The 21,244-nt window shown below is 42.9% G+C and overlaps 1 protein-coding gene across 1 annotated transcript in view; it reads right to left on the bottom strand.

Moving 5' to 3' along the window:
* Window positions 1-409: 409 nt before the first annotated feature.
* LOC134415048 (protein dopey-2-like) overlaps window positions 410-21,244 on the bottom strand; it is a 32,765-nt gene continuing 11,930 nt past the window's right edge. The window contains exons 3-11 of the mRNA XM_063150369.1: window positions 11,166-11,347; window positions 10,847-11,017; window positions 7,896-8,085; window positions 6,183-6,281; window positions 4,126-4,249; window positions 3,538-3,638; window positions 2,965-3,079; window positions 1,087-1,207; window positions 410-642 (exon numbers count right to left, since the gene is read on the bottom strand). Of these exons, the coding sequence (XP_063006439.1) occupies window positions 447-642; window positions 1,087-1,207; window positions 2,965-3,079; window positions 3,538-3,638; window positions 4,126-4,249; window positions 6,183-6,281; window positions 7,896-8,085; window positions 10,847-11,017; window positions 11,166-11,347 (1,299 nt within the window). The 3' untranslated portion in view covers window positions 410-446. The remainder of the gene's footprint in view (window positions 643-1,086; window positions 1,208-2,964; window positions 3,080-3,537; window positions 3,639-4,125; window positions 4,250-6,182; window positions 6,282-7,895; window positions 8,086-10,846; window positions 11,018-11,165; window positions 11,348-21,244) is intronic.

The following is a 21,244-nucleotide window of genomic DNA, read 5'->3' as shown; positions in this document are numbered from 1 at the left end:
TTTTTTATTGTGGTAAAATTCTGGTTACAAGCAAAAAGCTTTGTTAAAGTCAGCACAAAATACTGAACAGCTCTGAGGCAAAGGGTTTCTAACAGGCCAGGGGAAAATATTCTGTCAAAACAACCTCAGCTCTGTGTGGTATGATGAACTGCTAATTTTCAGATTGCAGAATCTTCTTTCTTAGAGTTAGAAAATGACAAAAAGAGAGATATTATCTAATCAGAGGGTTGAAAGAGACCCTAAAGCCCCTTTAGTATCTTAATTTTTCTTCTATAAAGACCTCTCCACCTCCCCTCCCAACCCTTTTTCCTTCTTCTGTTGATTTGAAAGGAATTTTTTGTGTTCACAGATTGAAATTCCCATCTAACTGTTTACCTGGCTGCACTCCTGAATTATTTGTGGACACAACTTACAGACCTGGCTGGTTCTACCATGTGTGATGGCCCTTAAAAGCTGCAGTAAATATTATTATCCTGTACAGACAGCTCTGAAATGGCATTTTTGAGAGCACAACATAAACACCTGAAACAATCTTCAAAGCATTTGGTCAGGTAATCCCAGAGGAAATCAGTGCTCAAGGATGTGATCAACAAATTCACTGTTTTGACAATTTCTGAAGCATTTTTGTTCTCTTTGATTGCACTGAAAAGGAGAGAAAAGAAAAGGAAAAGGAGATGTCAGTGAGGATTCACATCACATGAGCTGATGGACTCAAAAATCTCATTTCCCCTTTCTCTACAAGCTAAAAAATGTTGATTTTTAATTTTTTTTTTAATCAAAGGCTAAATCATTCTGGAGCTGGAGCATCTTTCAGATGATGGGAGTCACAAGGCTGAGCTCTGTCAGCAGCCTGATGTCACTGTGGTTACTCCACACCCATCACATGCAGCAAACTTCATTTTTTATCTGCTAATCCAAGAGAAATTCATTGTGTGTAGAGAAAAGGGGAAGCCAGAGAAAAAATTTCATCCTCTGGCCAGAAAGTCCCTTTGTTACAACCCAAAACTTCATTAAACTCCTTCATTTTAACCATTAAACTTTAAAAAAATGATGCAGTTTCAGCTCAGAGCTGGAAATCTGTCATACCTTGCCAGGGTGTTGCCACTTTGGTTGTAGCTGAGTTTGAGATCAGAACCCAGGGTGTCTTTGCAGTAGGAATAAAAAGCTCTAAGAACTTCCAGGAACAGATCCCCAACAACCTGTGGCCCTGCAAGGAAAGGGGAAAAAAATCCAGGAATTGTCCACAGAGGAGGGGAAGAAATAATAATTTCAGTGCCCTAAACTTGGAATAATGAAAAAAAAAATAAAAGTAGTGTATAAAACATTGCAATGAGTGCTTTTAAAAATGAAAATAAAAAAGTTAAAGTAACTAACAATAGCAGAAAAGGTCAAAGCTTGTTATGTTTGATTTGATACCTTTAAATAATTTTTACACTGTTAAATCCATTTCTAAAGAGAATGAAAGTCTTAATGGCTTAAGGCTCAAGGAGTCAAACTTTATGTTCTGACTGGGAAGATTAAAGAGGATAATGCAGTTTAGCTGAATATCCCTGGTTTAAAAGGGATTTATGATCCCTTTATTTGTACTTTGGATTAATGCACATTGTCAGGCAGCCAAGCAACACATCCAGCAGGGCAATGTCCCTCATTTATTTTCTGAATTAGATTAATCAATAGATTTCTAACAGAAACAATCTCTTTGGTGACATCACTCCCCACCCAAAATATTTTTAAAAATTTGTCAAGTCACTTTGGTTTGATTCTTTAGTGCAGAAAAGTGAATTTGCCCTTGAAATAAGGAAGGGCAGAGCCTGATCCTGCTGGTGCTGCATGGACAGACATAGAGAGGGAAGGGCAGATCCACCCAAGGAACAAATGGAGCTCAATACTGACACAAGGGTGGAAGTGCTACTTTAAAGTGCCCTCAGATGCCAGCTCAAGGCTCAGAACCCCAGAATTATCAAGGCTGGAAGAGCCCTTCAGGATCACCCAGTGCCCTCACCCCAATCCCTGTCCCCAAGGCCACATCCAGACTGCTCTGGGACAATTCAGTGACTCCAAACCTCCCTGGGCAGCTCAGCCCAAGGCCTGACCACTCTGCCAGGGAAATTTTCTGTGCCAATCTCCAACCTGAGCCTGCCCTGGTGCCATCTGAGGCCATTTCCTCTCCTCCTTTCCCTTGGGACAGGCAGCAGAGCCCGACCCCCCCGGCTGTGCCCTCCTGGCAGGGACTTGTGCAGAGCCACGAGGGCCCCTGAGCCTCCTTTGCTCCAGGCTGAGCCCCTTCCAGCTCCTCAGGGATTCTGCAGCCCCTTCCAGCTCCTCAGGGATTCTGCAGCCCCTTCCAGCTCCTCAGGGATTCTGCAGCCCCTTCCAGCTCCTCAGGGATTCTGCAGCCCCTTCCAGCTCCTCAGGGATTCTGGAGCCCCTTCCAGCTCCCTCAGGAGTTTTCCAAACCCTGCCCTGGACACGCTCCAGCCCCTCCAGGGCTCTCCTGCAGGAGCAGAACTGGGCCCAGCCCTGGAGGGGCCTCTCAGAGCCAGCACAGAGGGACAATCCCTGCCCTGCTCCTGCTGCACACACAATTCCCCATCCAGCCCAGCTGCCAGGGGCCTCCTGCCCCCCTGGGCACCCCTGGGTTTATGTCCAGCCCCTGTCACAGCACCCCCAGGGCCTTTTCCTGCCTGAGCAGCTCTCAGGACTCTCTGTCCCAGCCTGTAGGGTTGGGCTTGGCAGAACCCCCAGCCTGGGCTGTGCTGACCCTACAGGAGGGCACAGATTTGCATTTCCCTCCCTGGGACCCATCCATGCTCTGCAGGGCTCTGTGGGAATTCCCAAACCTGGGAATTTGTTCCAGAGCAGGGCCAAGGCAAGGAACAGCCTCCTGCACACTCCCACGCCCACAGGATTAGGGTTGGGCAGGGTTTTGTTAAGTCCTGCTCAGGTTTGGGATGAACACTTCACCTATTTCAGGTTTGTCCAGGAGGCTGATAAGGATCCGGAAGGGTTTGAGATAAGCCTGGTGCTGCTCCTCTGGGTCAGCCTCTGGGAATTTCTGATGCAGAATCACAATCAAACTCTAGGAAAAGGAAAACATCACAATGTTATCACAACGTTTTCCATCAGAGACAGATTGTCATCTTAATAAGGGCTGAAGTGTTTCTAAATTTGATTTTGTTTAGGACTGACTACAAATGAACTCTAACTTTCCATCCAGGGTAAACAAATCAATTCCAACTTCCCATCATCTCTACTCAAAGGCTGATCTTAGCCAGAGAAACATTTTTAAATAATTCAGGTAGTTTAAAATTATTGTAAATAATTCAGGTAATTCAGCCAAGATTCTTCCCTTTGGTTTCCTTAAATTCCATAAGCAATCCAATGTTGGCATAAAAACAGCACAGATGGAAATGTAACCACAGGGACAGAGAGGGGAGGACAAACCAAAAATTGAGAATAATTCTGGACACAGTTTGAGCTAAAATTGCAAGGATCTTGAATTTATTTGGAATATATCTGTATTAAATGAACACCAACCTCAACCAAAAGATCTTTAGAGTATTTTCCAAAGAAATAAACAGCATGGTCTTCAGAAGTGGTGGAGTCTGGAGCAAAAGTGCCACCTTTAATATCAGAACCTACAAGAAAACAGAGGCAGGAGGAGCTCAGAAAGCAGCACAGAGCACTGAGGGGTTTATATTGAATTTACTCTGCATTTTCAATCTTTGGCATTTCAACAGCCCACAGTCCCAATTGGAGGGCATCCAGATGTTGAGCACAACACATAAATCAAAACCAAGGCCAAATAGACTGGGAATCACTATTTCTTCCAGAAAAATAAGGTTAAAATAGTAACTTTTAGTCCTTTTAGTTCACTGAACAAGCTGAGGATGGAACCAGAATTTATCAGATGCCCTGAGATTCAGAGAGAAATAAATTCACCCCTAAAGAAAAGCCCTGTTCACCAAATACTTAATTGTATTAAGGCACTTAATAAATGGCAAATAAACACCACTTTATCATAATTCATTAACAGCTAAAGAAGTGTATTTAAATTTCAAACACTGATTTATTTTTGCTCCAAAGTATGCAGAATATTGAAAATCTCTGGATTTGGCACAGTACCTAGCAGCCAGGCATACAATCTCCTGTTGAGGGACATGTCTCTCCTCAGCAGGGTCTGAGTGGCTGCTGACAGGATATAAACCAGATCAGCCCTTCTGAGCAGGATGGTGCTTTCCTTGCAGTCCTGGGGTGGAAAAGAAAGATTATTCAGCTGCTGGTGAGCACTGAAAGGAGTCAAAGTGGTGATGGGCTGGGTTTTGAACTGGGAATAAAAATGTTTTGGGGAAAAGGGAACAAAGCATCAACAGAAAAATGGTTTGTGAGCTAAAAATATCAAGAATTCACAGGATCACAGAATCCCTGGGTTGGAAGAGACCTCCAAGACCATCGAGTCCAGCCCAGCCCCAACTGAACCCTGGCCCCCAGTGCCACATCCAGGCTTTGTTAAACACACCCAGGCATGGGGACTCCACCCCCTCCCCGGGCAGCCATTCCAGAACTTTCTCACCCTGGCTGCAAAAACCTTTTCCCTGCTCTCCACCCTGTATTTCCCCTGGTGCAGCTCGAGGCTGTGTGCTCTGGGTGTGTCAGCGCTGCTGCAGACAGAGCCCAGCCCCAGGTGAGCACAGGCACCTTTCAGGAGCTGTGCACAGTGATGGGGGCAGCCCTGAGTCTCCTTTTCTCCAGGCCGAGCACCCCCAGCTCCCTCAGGGCTTCCTCACAGGGTTTGTGTTCCCTCTCCAGCCTCGTTGGCCCCTCTGGATGTGCTCAGTGTCCCAAGGCCCTTCCCAAACTGAGGGGCCAGAGCTGGGCACAGACTCCAGGTGTGCCCTCAGCAGTGCAGGGGCAGAATGAGCTCCCTGCTCCTGGGACAGCCAGGGACAGACACAGGGACAGACACAGGGACAGACACAGGGCCAGACACAGGGACAGCCAGGGACAGACACAGGGACAGAATGACCTCTCTGCTCCTGCTGCCACTCCATTCCTGACCCAGGCCAGGAGCCATCCCTCCGTGGCCCCCAGGGCTCACTGCTGGCTCATGGTCAGTCAGTGCCCCCAGGTCCCTTTGTGCCTGGGCACTGCCCATCCCCAGCCTCTGGCATTGCAGGGGGTTCTTGTGGCCAGAATGCAGGACTCAACACTTGGACTTACTAAACTCCATCCTGTTAGACTCTGTCCATGCATCCAACCATTCCAGGTCTCTCTGCAGAGCCCTCCTACCCTCCAACAGATGGACACAGCTCCCAGCTTAGTGTGGTCAGCAGATTTACTAATGAAAGGCTCAACACCCTCATCCTTGTCATCAATAAAGGAAATGTGACACAATCTCAAAGTGGGTTCATGGAGTCACAGAATGGGAGGGACCTTAAATCCCACCCAGTGCCACCCCTGCCATGGCAGGGACACCTCCCACTGTCCCAGGCTGCTCCAGCCCCAGTGTCCAGCCTGGCCTTGGGCACTGCCAGGGATCCAGGGGCAGCCACAGCTGCTCTGGGAATTCCATCCCAGCCTCTCCCCACCCTCTCAGAGATGAATTTTTTCCCCCAATATCCCACCTAACCCTACAATCTTTCAGTTTGAAGCCATTCCCTGTGTGCTGTCCCTGCATCCCCTGGCAATTGTCTCTCTCCAGCTTTCCTGGGGCTCCTCCAGGCCCTGCAAGGCCACCCTGAGCTCAGCCCAAAGCTTCTCCTCTCCATCCCAAACACTGCCTGTCTTACAGCGAGGTGAGGAAACAGTGGGAATAATTTTGGTTTTAAGTAAGATTTTCTCTCCTGGTCTTTACCAGAAATAACTTAATGTGGACAATTCTAAATTCTAAAATGCTACTTGAATAAACTCCAAATGTTTTCCACATGAACCATTCAGGCCTGAATAGTTCAAGCACATCCTAAACATCCCCCAAAAGCCCCTGTGAAATCATTGCTTCAGCCTTGGAAGCTGGAAGACTGAGAAGCAGCAGAGGCTCCTCCACTCCTTAAATTGATGGGGCACTAGAAATCCCAAAATTCAGGGATTTTGAAGGTTCAAAATTCAGCCATTTGGCAACAACAGAGGTGGGAGCTTGCACAGAACACACCTTCCATGGAAAAATCCCAAAAGAATCCCCTTACCAAAGCTGTATAAAATGGGAAAAAGAAGAGGATTGCTTCCAGAGTGTTCCTCTGCACCAGGACATTGGAATCCAGCACTGACACACACAAAGACTTTATCTGGAAAAGGAAAACACAACATTTTATTTGATTTTACCATCAAATTAAGGAAATTTCAAGGAAATTTCAAGGGAGGGAGGGAGGGAGGGAGGGAGGGAGGGAAGAAGGAAGGAAGGAAGGAAGGAAGGAAGGAAGGAAGGAAGGAAGGAAGGAAGGAAGGAAGGAAGGAAGGAAGGAAGGAAGGAAGGAAGGAAGGAAGGAAGGAAGGAAGGAAGGAAGGAAGGAAGGAAGGAAGGAAGGAAGGAAGGAAGGAAGGAAGGAAGGAAGGAAGGAAGGAAGGAAGGAAGGAAGGAAGGAAGGAAGGAAGGAAGGAAGGAAGGAAGGAAGGAAGGAAGGAAGGAAGGAAGGAAGGAAGGAAGGAAGGAAGGAAGGAAGGAACAAATTTTTGTGGCTTTTAAGAGAATTGTTAATATTGGGTTTGTAAGAGTACAGAATGTCCCGGGGTTACAAGATGTGAAACCTCCCAAAATGCAGATATTACTCTAATTAGCCTTACACTTATTCCATCACTCAACACAAATTACTCCCTACAGAAGATTTCCATTTCACTGGAAAAATAAAAAGACAAAACCTCAGAACAGCAAACACTTTGGGAACTGCACATTAAACACTGAAAACCAGAAAAGCTGCTCTTCAAATGAAATGGATGGAGCAATTTCAGAGCATGGACCTTTCAGTCTCAAAATATTTTTAATTGCATGGCATCCTAATTTAATCCAGACAAGGCTGGGGTTATGGGGTTGTCTTAGGTTACAAGATGTGGCTGGGGCTGTGTGTTCTGTCCCCATCTGTCAGAGCTGGGGCAGTTCTCTGCTGTTCCTGAGCAGTTCTTCCTTTCTCTCTCCCACAGCCAACCCTCCCTGCAGGAGATCTCTGCTGTCCATGGCCACTGAGTGTCCCTGCAGGGCTGAGCCAATCCCAGCATCCCATGGGGAGATGCTCCGCCCAGGGGAGGAGCCAAGCATTCCTGCCTGGATCCAATCTGAGGTGCTGGGACAGCAGAGCAGCCTTTGCCCCCTGCATTGCCAGAGGAGCAGCTGCCTCTTCCCCTGGAGCTGCAGAGGAAAACTCCCCCCTTGTGCAGGATCCCTGCTGCAGCAGAGCCACAGCTGGCACTGCAGGAGGGCTGAGCCCCCCTGGGATGGGGCTGGGACACCGCCCTGGCACACAGGGGGCAGGGCACGGTCTCACTCTGGCAGTGGTTTGTTGTGTATTGCTGCATCCTTATTTTTATCTTTATTTATTTTTTTTATTCCTAGTAAAGAACTGTTATTCCCATTCCCATATTTTTGCCTGAGAGCCCCTTAATTTCAAAATTATAATAATTTAATGGCACTGCTGCCACCACCCTGACCCACAGCGTGTCAGGGCCTGTTCTCACTCTGGCATTGCAGCTTTGCATTACTGCATTCTTATTTTTCTGTTTTCTTTTAATTTTTCCCTAATAAAAAACTTTTATTCCTATTCCCATATCTTTACCTGAGAGCCCCTTAATTTCAAAATTACAATAATTTGGAGGAGAGGGTTTACATTTTCCATTTCAAATGAGGCTCCTGCCTTCCTTAGCAGACCCCTGGCTTTCCAAACCCACACAAGGGTGTAAAATGAACTTACAGTGAGTTTATAATCAGTGCCAAGCATGAATTTCTGCTGTTTGCCAGAGAGCTCCCTGTTGATGTGGCTCACAACGAAGAGGGAAGCAGGGAGCCTGATGGAGGGGCTGCCCAGGACACTGCCCCAGAGGGCTCCATAAAACACCTCCTGGCCCATCAGCAGGGACAGCTTCACCAGCAGAGCATCTGTTCTGTACCCAGGCAGAGAAAAAACCCCTTTGTTAGCTGATTTTATACCACAGAAATGGAATTATATAGAGTTTATATAATTTATTTGATGTTTTGCAGCTTTGTGTTGTCAATATTTCCCTTTATCACAGAATCTTTGGGTTGGAAGGGAGCCAAAAATCATCTCATTCCACCCCCTGCCATGGGCAGGGAACCTTCCCCTATCCCAGGTGGTGATGGATGAATCTCATTGTACAAAAGAATCAAACCCACTGAATTCTTTATCATTAAAACAAAATCGCTGTTCACACACTGGAAAGTTCTCCAGGAAATATCTGCAAATATTCAGCTCTGACCAAACAACTGCAGCACCTGTGATTGCAGAATGTTGATTGCCAGAGGTGTGAAAAGCTAAATTGGAAGTCATTTAAGCAGATGTTAAAGTCTGAAAGCAAATTTTATCAGTCTGGGAGCTGGAGGTTATCCTAAAAAATCCTAAAAATTCCTACTTTGAAACCAACAGAGTCAATTTTTAAGGCACTGGATGAAGAAAAACAAGAGATGTGAAATTCCCTGGATCCCTGGCAGTGCCCAAGGCCAGGCTGGACAGGACTTGGAGCAGCCTGGGACAGTGGGAGGTGTCCCTGCCATGGCAGGGGTGGCACTGGATGGGATTTGAGGTTCTTTACAACCCAAACCATTCCAGGGTTCCATGAGATAAAACAACAAATTGCACACAGGACACCCTGGAATGAATTCCAGACCATCCCACAGAAAATCCTGGGGCTGCAGCACAGTCCCTGCTCTGGAACACTTTGGTATTTTACCATAAAGGAGGAATTAAAACCTCACATGAGGAATGCAAGGGTGACAAAAGAGGAAAATCCCAGCTCAGAAGAGGAAACACCTCCCATTGTGATGGATTTTTTCCCATTTCTTTATAAAAAATCCCTCAAAGCAGTTTTCCTCTGCCATTTTCTGTGTGAGTGCACAAAGTCAGGGAAATTTGGAGCTGGAAATGGTGTCTGGGCTGAAGCACAACCTCAGCACTTTGTTCTCTTTCAGGAACAGCAGGAGATGGATTAATTTTAGTTCTCAATATTGAATGTTCTGAAAACACTCAGCGGAGAACCTCTCAGGAAAAAGAACTGAAAATTAACCTGACACAGCTTCTGACAAGATATTCTTACGACAGAATCTTTGCAATGAGTAAACAAAAGAAAAACTCCCTCATGTAAATTGGTATTTCACCAAAAAAAATTTTAATTAATTTTAATATAAATATTTGCCAAGATTTATGAAATATATATCAGATCTTGTTTGCTCAAAGAGGAAAATAATGACATGAAAAATGGGGGAAAAGGTGTAAAACTAGAGGTCAGATCTTGGAAGTTCATCTGATTAATTTTAGTTCTCAATACTGAATGTTCTGAAAACACTCAGCAGAGAACCTCTCATGAAAAAGAATTGAAAATTAACCTGACACAGCTTCTGACAAGATATTCTTAATACAGAATCATTGCAATGAGTAAACAAAAGAAAAACTCCCTCATGTAAATTGGTATTTCAAAAACAACCCAATTAAATTAATTTTAACATAAATATTTCCCAATATTTATGAAATAGATCCTATTTGTTCAAGGCAAAGAGGATAATGATGCCATCAAAAATAGGGGAAAAGGTGTAAAACCAGAGGTCAGATCTTGGAAGTTCATCTGATTAATTTTAGTTCTCAATACTGAATGTTCTGAAAACACTCAGCAGAGAGCCTCTCATGAAAAAGAATTGAAAATTAACCTGACACAGCTTCTGACAAGATATTCTTAATACAGAATCATTGCAATGAGTAAACAAAAGAAAAACTCCCTCATGTAAATTGGTATTTCAAAAACAACCCAATTAAATTAATTTTAACATAAATATTTCCCAATATTTATGAAATAGATCCTATTTGTTCAAGGCAAAGAGGATAATGATGCCATCAAAAATAAGGGGAAAAGGTGTAAAACCAGAGGTCAGATCTTGGAAGTTCATCTGATTAATTTTAGTTCTCAATATTGAAGGTTCTGAAAACACTCAGCAGAGAGCCTCTCATGAAAAAGAATTGAAAATTAACCTGACACAGCTTCTGACAAGATATTCTTGCACAGAATCATTGCAATGAGTAAACAAAAGAAAAACTCCCTCATGTAAATTGGTATTTAAAAAAAAAACAAATTAATTTTGACATAAATATTTCCCAAGATTTATGAAATGTATGTCAGATCCTGTTTGTTCAAAGAGGAAAATAATGCCATGAAAAATGAGGGAAAAGGTGTAAAACTAGAGGTCAGATCTTGGAATTTAATTTTTAATTCCCATTAATTCCCTGCTCCATATTTTTGCCAGATGATACAGAAATATTGGACAGAATTCAGCTGCTCTCTCATGTTACAGAATTCAAACAGAATTTATCTCCAGAGTAGTGGTTTGGGAGACAGGTGAATTATTTAGGAGTCAGAGGAGCTTTAAGAATTTTTTTTATTTTTTTCTCTCAGCGTTTCTATTTTTAACCCTCCTTTTCCTCTTCTCTTTTTTTAACCCTCCTTTTCCTCTTTTCTCCTCCTCCTGGGATGAAAACAGAGAGGAAAGGGATTTTTTATTTCAGCATTTTTCCAGGTCCCACCTTTCATCCCCCTTTAGAAGCTCTTTTGTTTATAGAAATCTGATAGAATTTTTTTGAGAACTCCCTAGAAAATCAAACAGTGGATATTGCTTCAATGAATATGGAATAATTAATATTACCTGTCATAAATTTCTGATCCTTCTTCCAAGCCAGGCAGCAGCCCAATGACAAAGGCCTGGAGACCAGGCAGGAGGGATTTTTGGAGAGGAAGAAAATATTTCTCATACAAGCCCAGGAGAACAGGTCTCACTGACATGGCTGCATTTGCCAGCAGAGGGAACAAACCAGAGCTTTAATTAAAAAAAAAAAAAAGACAAAATGAGAGTTAATTTTAATAGATTGAGATGGTTATACCTTAAAAAAAAAAAAATTAAAATGACATGTACAAAAATTCTTAGTGAGCCCATTTGTGCCTTAGAAAAAAAAAATTCAAATTACCTGTACAGGAATAAATCCTTGGCAAGCCATTTTGTGCCAATGATTTTAAAGATTATTTCATAGGTTTCTAAAGCCTTTAAGTGCACCCCACTGGGCAGGGCTGGGTGCAAGCACTGGGATAATCTTTTACTGATGATCAATCTTCTGGGCAGCAGAGAATACTTCAGGTTACTCTGCAGAGCCTGGGGAGAGAGGAGAGGAGGAGAAAGAGTTATAAAGTGAAATAGAAAATATCTAATGGCTGTTTGTTAAAGGCTGAGGAGAAAGGAGAGGAAAAAGTGAAAAAAAAAATGGAAAAAAGAGTGAAAAAGTGAAATATAAAATATCAAATGGCTGTTTATTAAAGCCTGAGGAGAAAGGAGAAGAAAAAGTTATAAAGTGAAATACAAAATATCTAATGGCTGTTTATTAAAGGCTGAGGAGAAAGGAGAGAAGTTAGAATGTGAAATATAAAATATCTAGTGGCTACTTATTAAAGGTTAAAGAGAAATGAGTGGAGAAGAAATACTGAAAAAAAGTGAAAAAAGAGTGAAAAAGTGAAATATAAAATATCTAATGGCTGTTTATTAAAGGTTGACGAGAAAGGAGAGGAGAAGAAAGAGTTATAAAGTGAAATATAAAATATCAAATGGCTGTTTATTAAAGGCTGAGGAGAAAGAAGAGGAGAAGAAAGAGTGAAAAAAGTGAAAAGAAGAGCGAAAAAGTGAAATATAAAATGTCTAGTAGCTGTTTATTAAAGGTTGAGGAGAAAGGAGAACAAATAGTTATAATGTAGAATATAAAATATCAAATTGTTGTTTATTAAAGCCTGAGGAGAAGAAATAGTTATAAAGTGAAATATAAAATATCTAATGGCTGTTTATTAAAGGCTGAGGAGAAAGGAGAGGAGAAGAAAAAGTGGAAAAAAAGTTTAAAAAAAAGTGAAAAAGTGAAATATAAAATATCTAATGGATGTTTATTAAACCTTGAGAGAGGAGAAGAAAGAGTTATAAAGTAAAAAATAAAATATCAAATGGCTGTTTATTAAAGCTTGAGGAGAAAGGAGAACAAATAGTTATAATGTGGAATATAAAACATCTAATGGCTGTTTATTAAAGCTTGAGGAGAATATTGGGAAGAGTTTGAACTCCTAATTGCATTTTGTTGCAGCAGAACTCTGAAGCTGATTTTTTATTTGGGATCAGCCATGGAAAAATTGGAAATGCCTGGTGTGAGTCAGCTCAGAGGAGGGAAAAGGAAGTCAAAGAACAGGACTGGGACAGGGTGTCCCATTATCCCATCTCCAGGGGAAAAGGGAAGTGACAAGAAGAGCACCTCAGCTTTTAGGGAATAAAGAAAGAATTTCAGATTTCTCTTTCCTCCTAAGTTCTCCATTGATGGATGGAATCATGGAACGGGTTGGAAGGGACCTCAAAGATCATCTTGTTCCAGCACCTTCCACTGTCCCAGGCTGCTCCCAGCCCTGGCCAACCTGGCCTTGGGCACTTCCAGGGATGAGGAGCCCACGGCTTCCCTGGGAAACCTGGGCCAGGGCCTCCCCTCCCTCACAGGGAACAAATTTTGCCAATAAATAATTCTTTAATAATTTTTTTTCCAATAAATTTTTCTAGTAAACAATATCTGAAACAAAAAAGAACGAACTTTCCAGCCAAAGCAGAGATGATGAAATGGGATAAAAGCCTCTGCTCTGGAATTCTCTGTGGCTGCATTCACTGGGCTGGATAACTCACTGCATTCATGTGCAAGTAAAAGATGTTTAGGACAGGAAATATTTAAATAAGTTTTGATGCTGGGAGAGGTTTCAGGAAAAAGCCCTTATTGGGAAAGGGAATTCCTTTCCTTGAGCCACCAGAGCGTTTCAGCAGGGAAATAAATCAGTTTTCTCTTCAAGTCACAGACAATCAAAAAGAAAATTTGGAAGTCAAGGGCACCGCAGGCTTTGCTCAATGGGCAAACACAAACAGATCTGTTGGAGTTCTGGGTGCTGAGAATTCCAGATTTTCTGTGCTGCCAGGCACTGACCCCCAGAGAACACTGCACTGACCTGAGGGCCTGGAGAAGCTTCCAGAATGGAATGACAGAGCTGGGATTGTGGGGGTGGAGTTTGAACAGAAGTGTGTGATATCACAGGGTGGGAAACTCAGAGTTCAAGGGTTTAGAATACAGGGATAGATAGAAAGCAAGATGGAGGTTTTAGGGTGGAGGCTGCTCCTCCTTCTCCTTCTCCTTCTCCTTCTCCTTCTCCTTCTCCTTCTCCTTCTCCTTCTCCTTCTCCTTCTCCTTCTCCTTCTCCTTCTCCTTCTCCTTCTCCTTCTCCTTCTCCTTCTCCTTCTCCTTCTCCTTCTCCTTCTCCTTCTCCTTCTCCTTCTCCTCCTCCTCCTCCTCCTCCTCCTCCTCCTTCTCCTTCTCCTTCTCCTTCTCCTTCTCCTTCTCCTTCTCCTTCTCCTTCTCCTTCTCCTTCTCCTCCTCCTTCTTCTTCCCCTCCTTCTCCATGGGTTTGGGTGGTTTTGTGTCATTGGATAAAAAAGTCCCCATTGCGGGCACGGCTGGTTGGGTATTGAATTAAAAGTAAAAATAATTGAGGTGTCATTTCTTAATTGGACAGTTTATCTTTAAAAGGCCTTGGAGAGAAAGATAGTGAGCCATTTTGTGCCTTGCTAAGGACATACTGCAGAACTCACTGCTGTGAGACTGTAACATAAATAAGAAATAAACATTTGAGCCTGAATATGACCTGTGGTCTGAAGTTCCTTCAACCCTGACCTCGACAGAGGCAGAAAAACAAAGCTGAAAACCAGCACAGATGCTCCAGAGCCTGTGGACATCTGGGATATTTTCAGTATCAGGCAAATTCTTGTCTCTTCCCAAATGAAATCGTGGTTTTATCCTATGGAATCCCATGGTTTTATCCTATGGAATCCTTTTCAAATTGAGGCGGTTCTGTTTTGCTTGGAAAAGCAGCAGCAAGTGGAATAACCATTCCTGGCATGAACCTACAGCAGGTGACTTTACCCTGAGCCCTCCTCAGCAGGAAGGGGAGGAGATAAAACCCCTTTAGAGAGAGCAGCCGGCAGGAAATTTACCCAAGAAGAAAAAAAAGGTTGGGAATTTACAACAACAGCAAACAGAAAATCAGCCCATCCTGGCAGACACACAGATGTCACTCAGAGCCACTCCATCCCCTCCTCCTCTCCCCACAGCAGAGCTGCATTTAATGGATGATAAAAACCAGAATCCACAAATAAACCATTATTTCACATATTTGTGCAGTTACTTTTTTACACCTCTTATATTTGTATATTTATATTTGGGGCTTTTACTCATGTGGCACATGAAGAATATTATTTCAACATTGAAATCCTTAAGAGTTAAGGATTCCTTCCTTAACTGTGAAGATTTCTGGAAAGCTGGACTTTGACACTTTCTATTTATATTGCTTGGCTTCTATTTGCCCACACCCTCTCTGCATATTTAGAGATAGAAAAGGAGATAATTACAAAAAAGCAGGCCTGTGGTAAATTGTGATCATTTATTTGTGGGGAGTTTTGGAAGGAATTTAAGATGGGATTTTTAAATTGTTTTTGATGATGTGTTTTGGGTTTTTTTATTTTTTACATAGGTAGGAAGAGTGAGTTTGGCTTAAGATTGTTATAGTATGGTTTAGAAGGTTACAAGACTTTTAGTTATAAGACTTTTTAGGAGTTAAAACGCTGTTAACAAGGATATTTATGTTTTTGACCTAATTTTGAAATATTTTGCTTTATGGACTTATGCTACAGTATAAGTTTTCTTAGTTATCTATAACACATCAACTCATATATTGTATTTCAAATTCTGTATCTACTTTTGTAGTTATTTTTTCTATATTTTAGACTTTAAAACTCTAAACTTTTTTTTTACTTAGTTTAACATGTTTTTGTTCTAAATTATAAATTTACATTTTCACTTTTAGCACCTAAGTTTGGAAGCCTTTTCCAAGGTTTCAGATTAAATCTTGTGTTTAATTCTAAGTTTTGGTTTACAGGCTCAAAATTCTGAAAGTTTTTTGTATTCTGGATTCTAACAGTAAATATTCTGCCCTCTCAGTGTTCAGACTGAACAAATACCATCTTAATATTCCAATACTGAAATATCAACCAGGCAGAAAATGGAAATATTCACTGCTTATTCCACAGAGCATCGGCAATAATGGCACCTCAGCTTTGGCTCCAACATTTCCTAAGGATTTGAAGGGAATAAGAACTCCCTTCTCCAAACATCAGGGATAACAATATTTAATGATAAACTGAATATTTAGAATCAGGGAATTATTTGGAAGGGAACCTTCCACTATCCCAGGGTGCTCCAAATCCCATCCCAAATCCCCTTGGGCACTTCCAGGGATCCCCAGATTCTCTGGGCACCCTCCCAGCCAGGAATTCCTTCCCAATCCCATCCTATTCAAAATTTCCACTTATCCCTGATAACTGGCACACCAAAAGAGATCATACACTGAATTTGAGGGAAATTGTGACAGCCAACGTGGTGGTTTTACTTTGAAACTGGGTGGAAATAATTTTGCATAGTGGTTTTGGTTTGTTAATTTAAGATTCCTTTAATTTTAAGATTTTTTGGTTTAAGGTATTAAAGAGTGTGGTGTGTTTTGGTGTTGGTTAATTAGCCATTATTTCTTATTATATAATTAGCAATTAGTTTTATAATAATTAACAATTAGTTCTTATTTTTTGTTGTGAGGTAGGAAGATAGGATTAGGAGAAAGGTAAAGTAGGTTTAAAACTTTAAATGGGTATAAAGAAAATTTTATTAATAGTAGCTAAAAGAAAAAAAAGTAGTAAGAATTAAAATAAACCTTTTAGAACACTTGTTTTTCTCCTGCAATCTTTCTTTTTTTCACTGATAACATAAATAAACAAAATTTAAAATTTTCAGTTAGTTTACCACTTTGAAAATAGTCTTTATTTAGTTTATTAAGGGAGGGAAGTTTTTCTTGTTAATGTTATGGAGACTTCTCCACAAGAGGAAAAAAAAAAACAGTTGTCTTAATTAATTAATTAATTAATTAATCATGGGGGCACAGGAATACTTTCAAAATTAGAACAAAGAAGAGAGAGTTGTGGTCTCACTATTTTACCTTGGGTGGCAGAGCTGAGGGTCTGGGCGAGCTGTCTCACTTGGAATGTTGGCTTAGCACGAGGCAAATGTCACCTGCTCTGAGGGCAAATGTCACCTGCCCTGACTGAGGGACTGCTTGGTGACACTGGCAAATGTCACCTGCTCTGGCTGAGGGACCTGCTTGGTGACACTGGCAAATGTCACCTGCTCTGGCTGAGGGACTGCTTGGTGACACTGGCAAATGTCACCTGCTCTGACCCAGGGACCTGCCTGGGGACACTGGCAAATGTCACCTGCCCTGACTGAGGGACTGCTTGGTGACACTGGCAAATGTCACCTGCCCTGACTGAGTGACCTGCCTGGGGACACTGGCAAATGTCACCTGCTCTGACCCAGGGACTGCTTGGTGACACTGGCAAATGTCACCTGCCCTGAGTGACCTGCTTGGTGACACTGGCAAATGTCACCTGCCCTGACTGAGGGACCTGCCTGGGGACACTGGCAAATGTCACCTGCCCTGAGTGACCTGCTTGGTGACACTGGCAAATGTCACCTGCTCTGAGTGACCTGCCTGGTGACACTGGCAAATGTCACCTGCCCTGAGTGACCTGCTTGGTGACACTGGCAAATGTCACCTGCTCTGACCGAATGACCTGCTTGGTGACACTGGCAAATGTCACCTGCTCTGACTGAGTGACCTGCCTGGGGACACTGGCAAATGTCACCTGCTCTGACCCAGGGACTGCTTGGTGACACTGGCAAATGTCACCTGCCCTGACCCAGGGCCCTGCTTGGTGACACTGGCAAATGTCACCTGCTCTGAGTGACCTGCTTGGTGACACTGGCAAATGTCACCTGCTCTGACCGAATGACCTGCTTGGTGACACTGGCAAATGTCACCTGCTCTGACTGAGGGACTGCTTGGTGACACTGGCAAATGTCACCTGCCCTGACTGAGGGGCCTGCCTGGGGACACTGGCAAATGTCACCTGCCCTGAGTGACCTGCTTGGTGACACTGGCAAATGTCACCTGCCCTGACTGAGGGCCCTGCTTGGTGACACTGGCAAATGTCACCTGCCCTGAGTGACCTGCTTGGTGACACTGGCAAATGTCACCTGCTCTGACCTGCCTGGTGACACTGGGACTGCCAGGCACACAACATTGCAAAACTGAGGAGCCACAGATTTTTTATTGCTGTAACTTTTTATTGCTTGCCCATGGCATTGGTGTTGGGCAATGCCCTTTTCCTCACCCACACATGGGGCAACTGAGAGGGTGTTAAAAACCTTTATTCCATTTTCAGAATCATGAGAAGGGTGAGACAATACAGATGTTATAATTCACAATCAGAAGCTAATTATTTCCTAATTACAATGCACTAGAAGTGTTTCTTGGCCTATCAGCTTTTGCCACACCTTGCTGTAAATGCCTTAAAACCAAACATCTAAAATTTCCCCTCATGGGTCCCACAATTCACCTTTCACAGTTCTGTTTCCCCAAACTGTCCAGTCTTTTTTACAAAACCATCCTTTGAAACTTGTTTCCAGCTCCATTTCTCTCTCAGCAATGTCTGTCCCGTTCCAGGGCATTTCTCAGTCAGCATTTCTTGTCTCAAGGTTTGCACACAGATGCACAAACTGTGTGAGCCTCCTGTCAAACTTGAAAAATTCCCTACAAATCCATTTCCCACACAAATGGCCGCCAAGACTTTGAAGGGATGTGCTGCCTCAACCTTTCCTCACATTCAGAATCCATCCACACAAGCATCACAAGCTGGGATCAAGTAGAGGAACTTCTACTTGCTCCCTCTACTTGAGGGAGCAAGTAGAAGAATAAAAGTTGAGAATTCAAATTGGATCAATGAATTTTTGGACAATGGGCGTTTACAGGATGGGTTTCACCTTTTGTTAAAGGAATTTTTTTTTTGGTTGTAATCATTGTTTTTATTGTTTTGCTCATGTTTCCCTGTTTAGTTAAAGTGTCTGCAGAGATCCATTTGGGGAAGGCTTCATAGTAAGAAAAAACTGGGGAATTGTGGAATCCTTTGGAACCTTCAGGACAAACCACAGAGTCTCCACCTGGGCTGAAAGAGAAGAGTTCCCCATGGAGCCTCACAACACCATGAACCACCCCAGTTCCTTTCCCCAGATGTCCTAAATTCTCCTGGTTTCTCCTTTCCCTGTTCCCTCATTGAAGTCTTCATAGTAAGAAAAAACAGGGGAGTTGTGGAATCCTTTGGAACCCTCAGAGAAACCCCCAGGACTTTGCCTTGGAAGAATAAACCACAGAGTCTCCACCTGGGCTGAAAGAGAAGAGTTCCCCGGGGAGCCTCACAACACCATCATCCTCCCCAGTTCCTGTCCCCAAATGTCCCAAATTCTCCTGGTTTCTCTTTTCCCTGCTCCCTCATTGTTTGTGGTATCCCTGGTGGCCACCCCATCTTTGCTGTAGGGTAATGCCCTCTGTGCCACCCCATTCTTAACCTTGTGCACACCCCGTGGTTTGTGTTTTGTCCCAGATTTCCCTTGGGATTGCTGGAATAAACCTTCATTTATCTAAATATTTATCTAAACAAAAACCCATTCTGCCATGGGGAGGGTGGTGTGGCGCTGCTACACCTAAAACCACAGCAGCAGCAAAAACTTCAAACTAAAACCCAACAGAGTGTCCCTCCAGCCCCTGGAAATTGTGTCTCTCCATCTTTCTTGCAGCAGGGGTCATCTCTTCCCAAAATAATCCCTTGGATGTTGTGAAAAGAAAGGGAAATGGAAAAGGAAAAGGATTTTGTGGCCTGAGCAGGACAACACCACAGGCTGAAGATAGGAATGTGCTCGTTGTTGAGGGAGTGACAAAACTAATTTCTGTCCCCTTAAAAAGGAAATAAGCCCAGAAGTTTCTCATTTTGATGAGGTGAAAAAGGCATCCCATAGGCCTGGGGGACTTCACCTCAAACTTAAGGACAGGAACCAAACAGTCCCACCTGAGCAATTTCCTAGAAAAAGAAGAGAACAAAGAAACCAATGGCTTTTGTGGGGTGTCTTACCAGGGGCAGGAGGGCCTCCTGCACCTGGATGGGTTTTTCTCTGCAAAGAATTTTGTTATTTTGCCTTTTATTAAAACTTTTCTGCTTCCAACACTGCCACAGAAGCCATCCTGGTGATTTTATGCCTCCAAAGGTAGCTGAGCTAGCTTGGGTGTGAAATAGACCTCTAAGAGCTTATGGGACCTGGCTTGAGGAGGCTCCTACTTCTGCTGAGGGCTCTGTGCTCCTACACATTCCCTTTATTTGGAATTTGCCATGGCATGGGCAGGAATGGGATGGGCAGGAGTGGGATGGGCAGGAATGGGGTGCTGGATTTGCTGCCTGGAAGGGAAGAGCAAACCAAAGAGCAGCTTTTCTTTAGTGTGCCTGGTTTTAGGAGAGTTTTTCCTCCTGTTGCCAGTTCCTGGCCTTTCGGGTTCTCTTTATGTAACACAGAAATGAAAACACCTGAGTTGATGTGGCTGCTGAAGGAATTGACCTCATTTGCAGATTCCTAGAAAATCACAGAAGGTTTTATACCCAAACCCCACTACACCTATCTCCAGCAGGTTCAGGGATTTGAAACCCCATTCCAACATTTTTAAAGGCTGCGGTTGTCCCAAAAGCCCTCCCTGCTGCTTTGCTGGAAGGTTCAGGTTCTTCCCAGCCTGCCCAGAACTGCAGTTCACAGGATTTTAAGAGGTTTTAAAGACATTCATTGGCAGAGGGATCTCAGATGTTCACTGAAATAAGAGTGAGGTGATAATAGAGAGATTTTAAATGATAATTAAGCTCCTCCAGCTGACAGGCAAAGTGGAAAAGTTGGATTAGGCAAAGTTGAGAAACTGGATTTTTAAATATCCTGAGCTTCCACAAGAGGAAAAAGAACAAAGAATCAAGAATGCTGGAATTTTAACTTTGGCTGAGTTTTATCCAGCTTGCCCAGAATTGCAGCTCCAATGATTTTAAAAGTTTTGAAAGGCTTTCATTGGCAGAGGGATCTCAAATGTTCACTGAGATAAGAGTGAGGTGATAATAGAGAGAGTTTTAAATTATAATTAAGCTCCTCCAGGTGACAGGCAAAGTGGAAAAGTTGGATTAGCAAGGTTGAGAAATTGGATTTTTAAATATCCTGAGCTTCCACAAGAGGAAAAAGAACAAAGAATCAAGAATGGTGGAATTTTAACTTTGGCTGCGTTCTTCCCAGCCTGCCCAGAGCTGCAGCTCACAGGATTTTAGAAGGTTTTAAAGACATTGACTGGCAGAGGGATCTCAAATGTTCACTGAAATAAGAGTGAGGTGATAATAGATGATTTATCATTTAAAAAATCTATCTCCTCCAGCTGACAGTCAAAGTGAAATCGTTGGATTTTTAAATCTCCTGAGCTTCCACAAGACAGAAAAGAACAAAGAATCAAGATCCAGGAATGCAGGAATTTTAACTTTCTCTGAGTTCTTCCCAGCCTGCCCAGAACTGCAGCTCCAATGATTTTAAAAGTTTTGAAAGGAATTCCTTGGCAGAGGGATCTCAGATGTTCACTGAAATAAGAGTGAGGTGATAATAGAGAGAGTTTTAAATGATAATTAAGCTCCTCCAGCTGACAGGCAAAGTGGAAAAGTTGGATTAGGCAAAGTTGAGAAATTGGATTTTTAAATATGCTGAGCTTTCTCCAGAAGAAAAAGAACAAAGAATCAAGATCCAGGAATGCTGGAATTTTAACTTTGGCTGGGTTTTATCCAGCTTGCCCAGAATTGCAGCTCCAATGATTTTAAAAGTTTTGAAAGGCTTTCATTGGCAGAGGGATCTCAAATGTTCACTGAAATAAGAGTGAGGTGATAACAGACAGAGTTTTAAATGATAATTAAGCTCCTCCAGCTGACAGGCAAAGTGGAAAAGTTGGATTAGCAAGGTTGAGAAATTGGATTTTTAAATATCCTGAGCTT

Source organism: Melospiza melodia, chromosome 2 (genome assembly GCF_035770615.1).
Source record: "Melospiza melodia melodia isolate bMelMel2 chromosome 2, bMelMel2.pri, whole genome shotgun sequence".
Lineage (NCBI taxonomy): Eukaryota > Metazoa > Chordata > Aves > Passeriformes > Passerellidae > Melospiza > Melospiza melodia.
The sequence above is the reverse complement of the archived record's forward strand: the minus strand, read 5'-3'. Positions and strand labels throughout refer to the sequence as shown.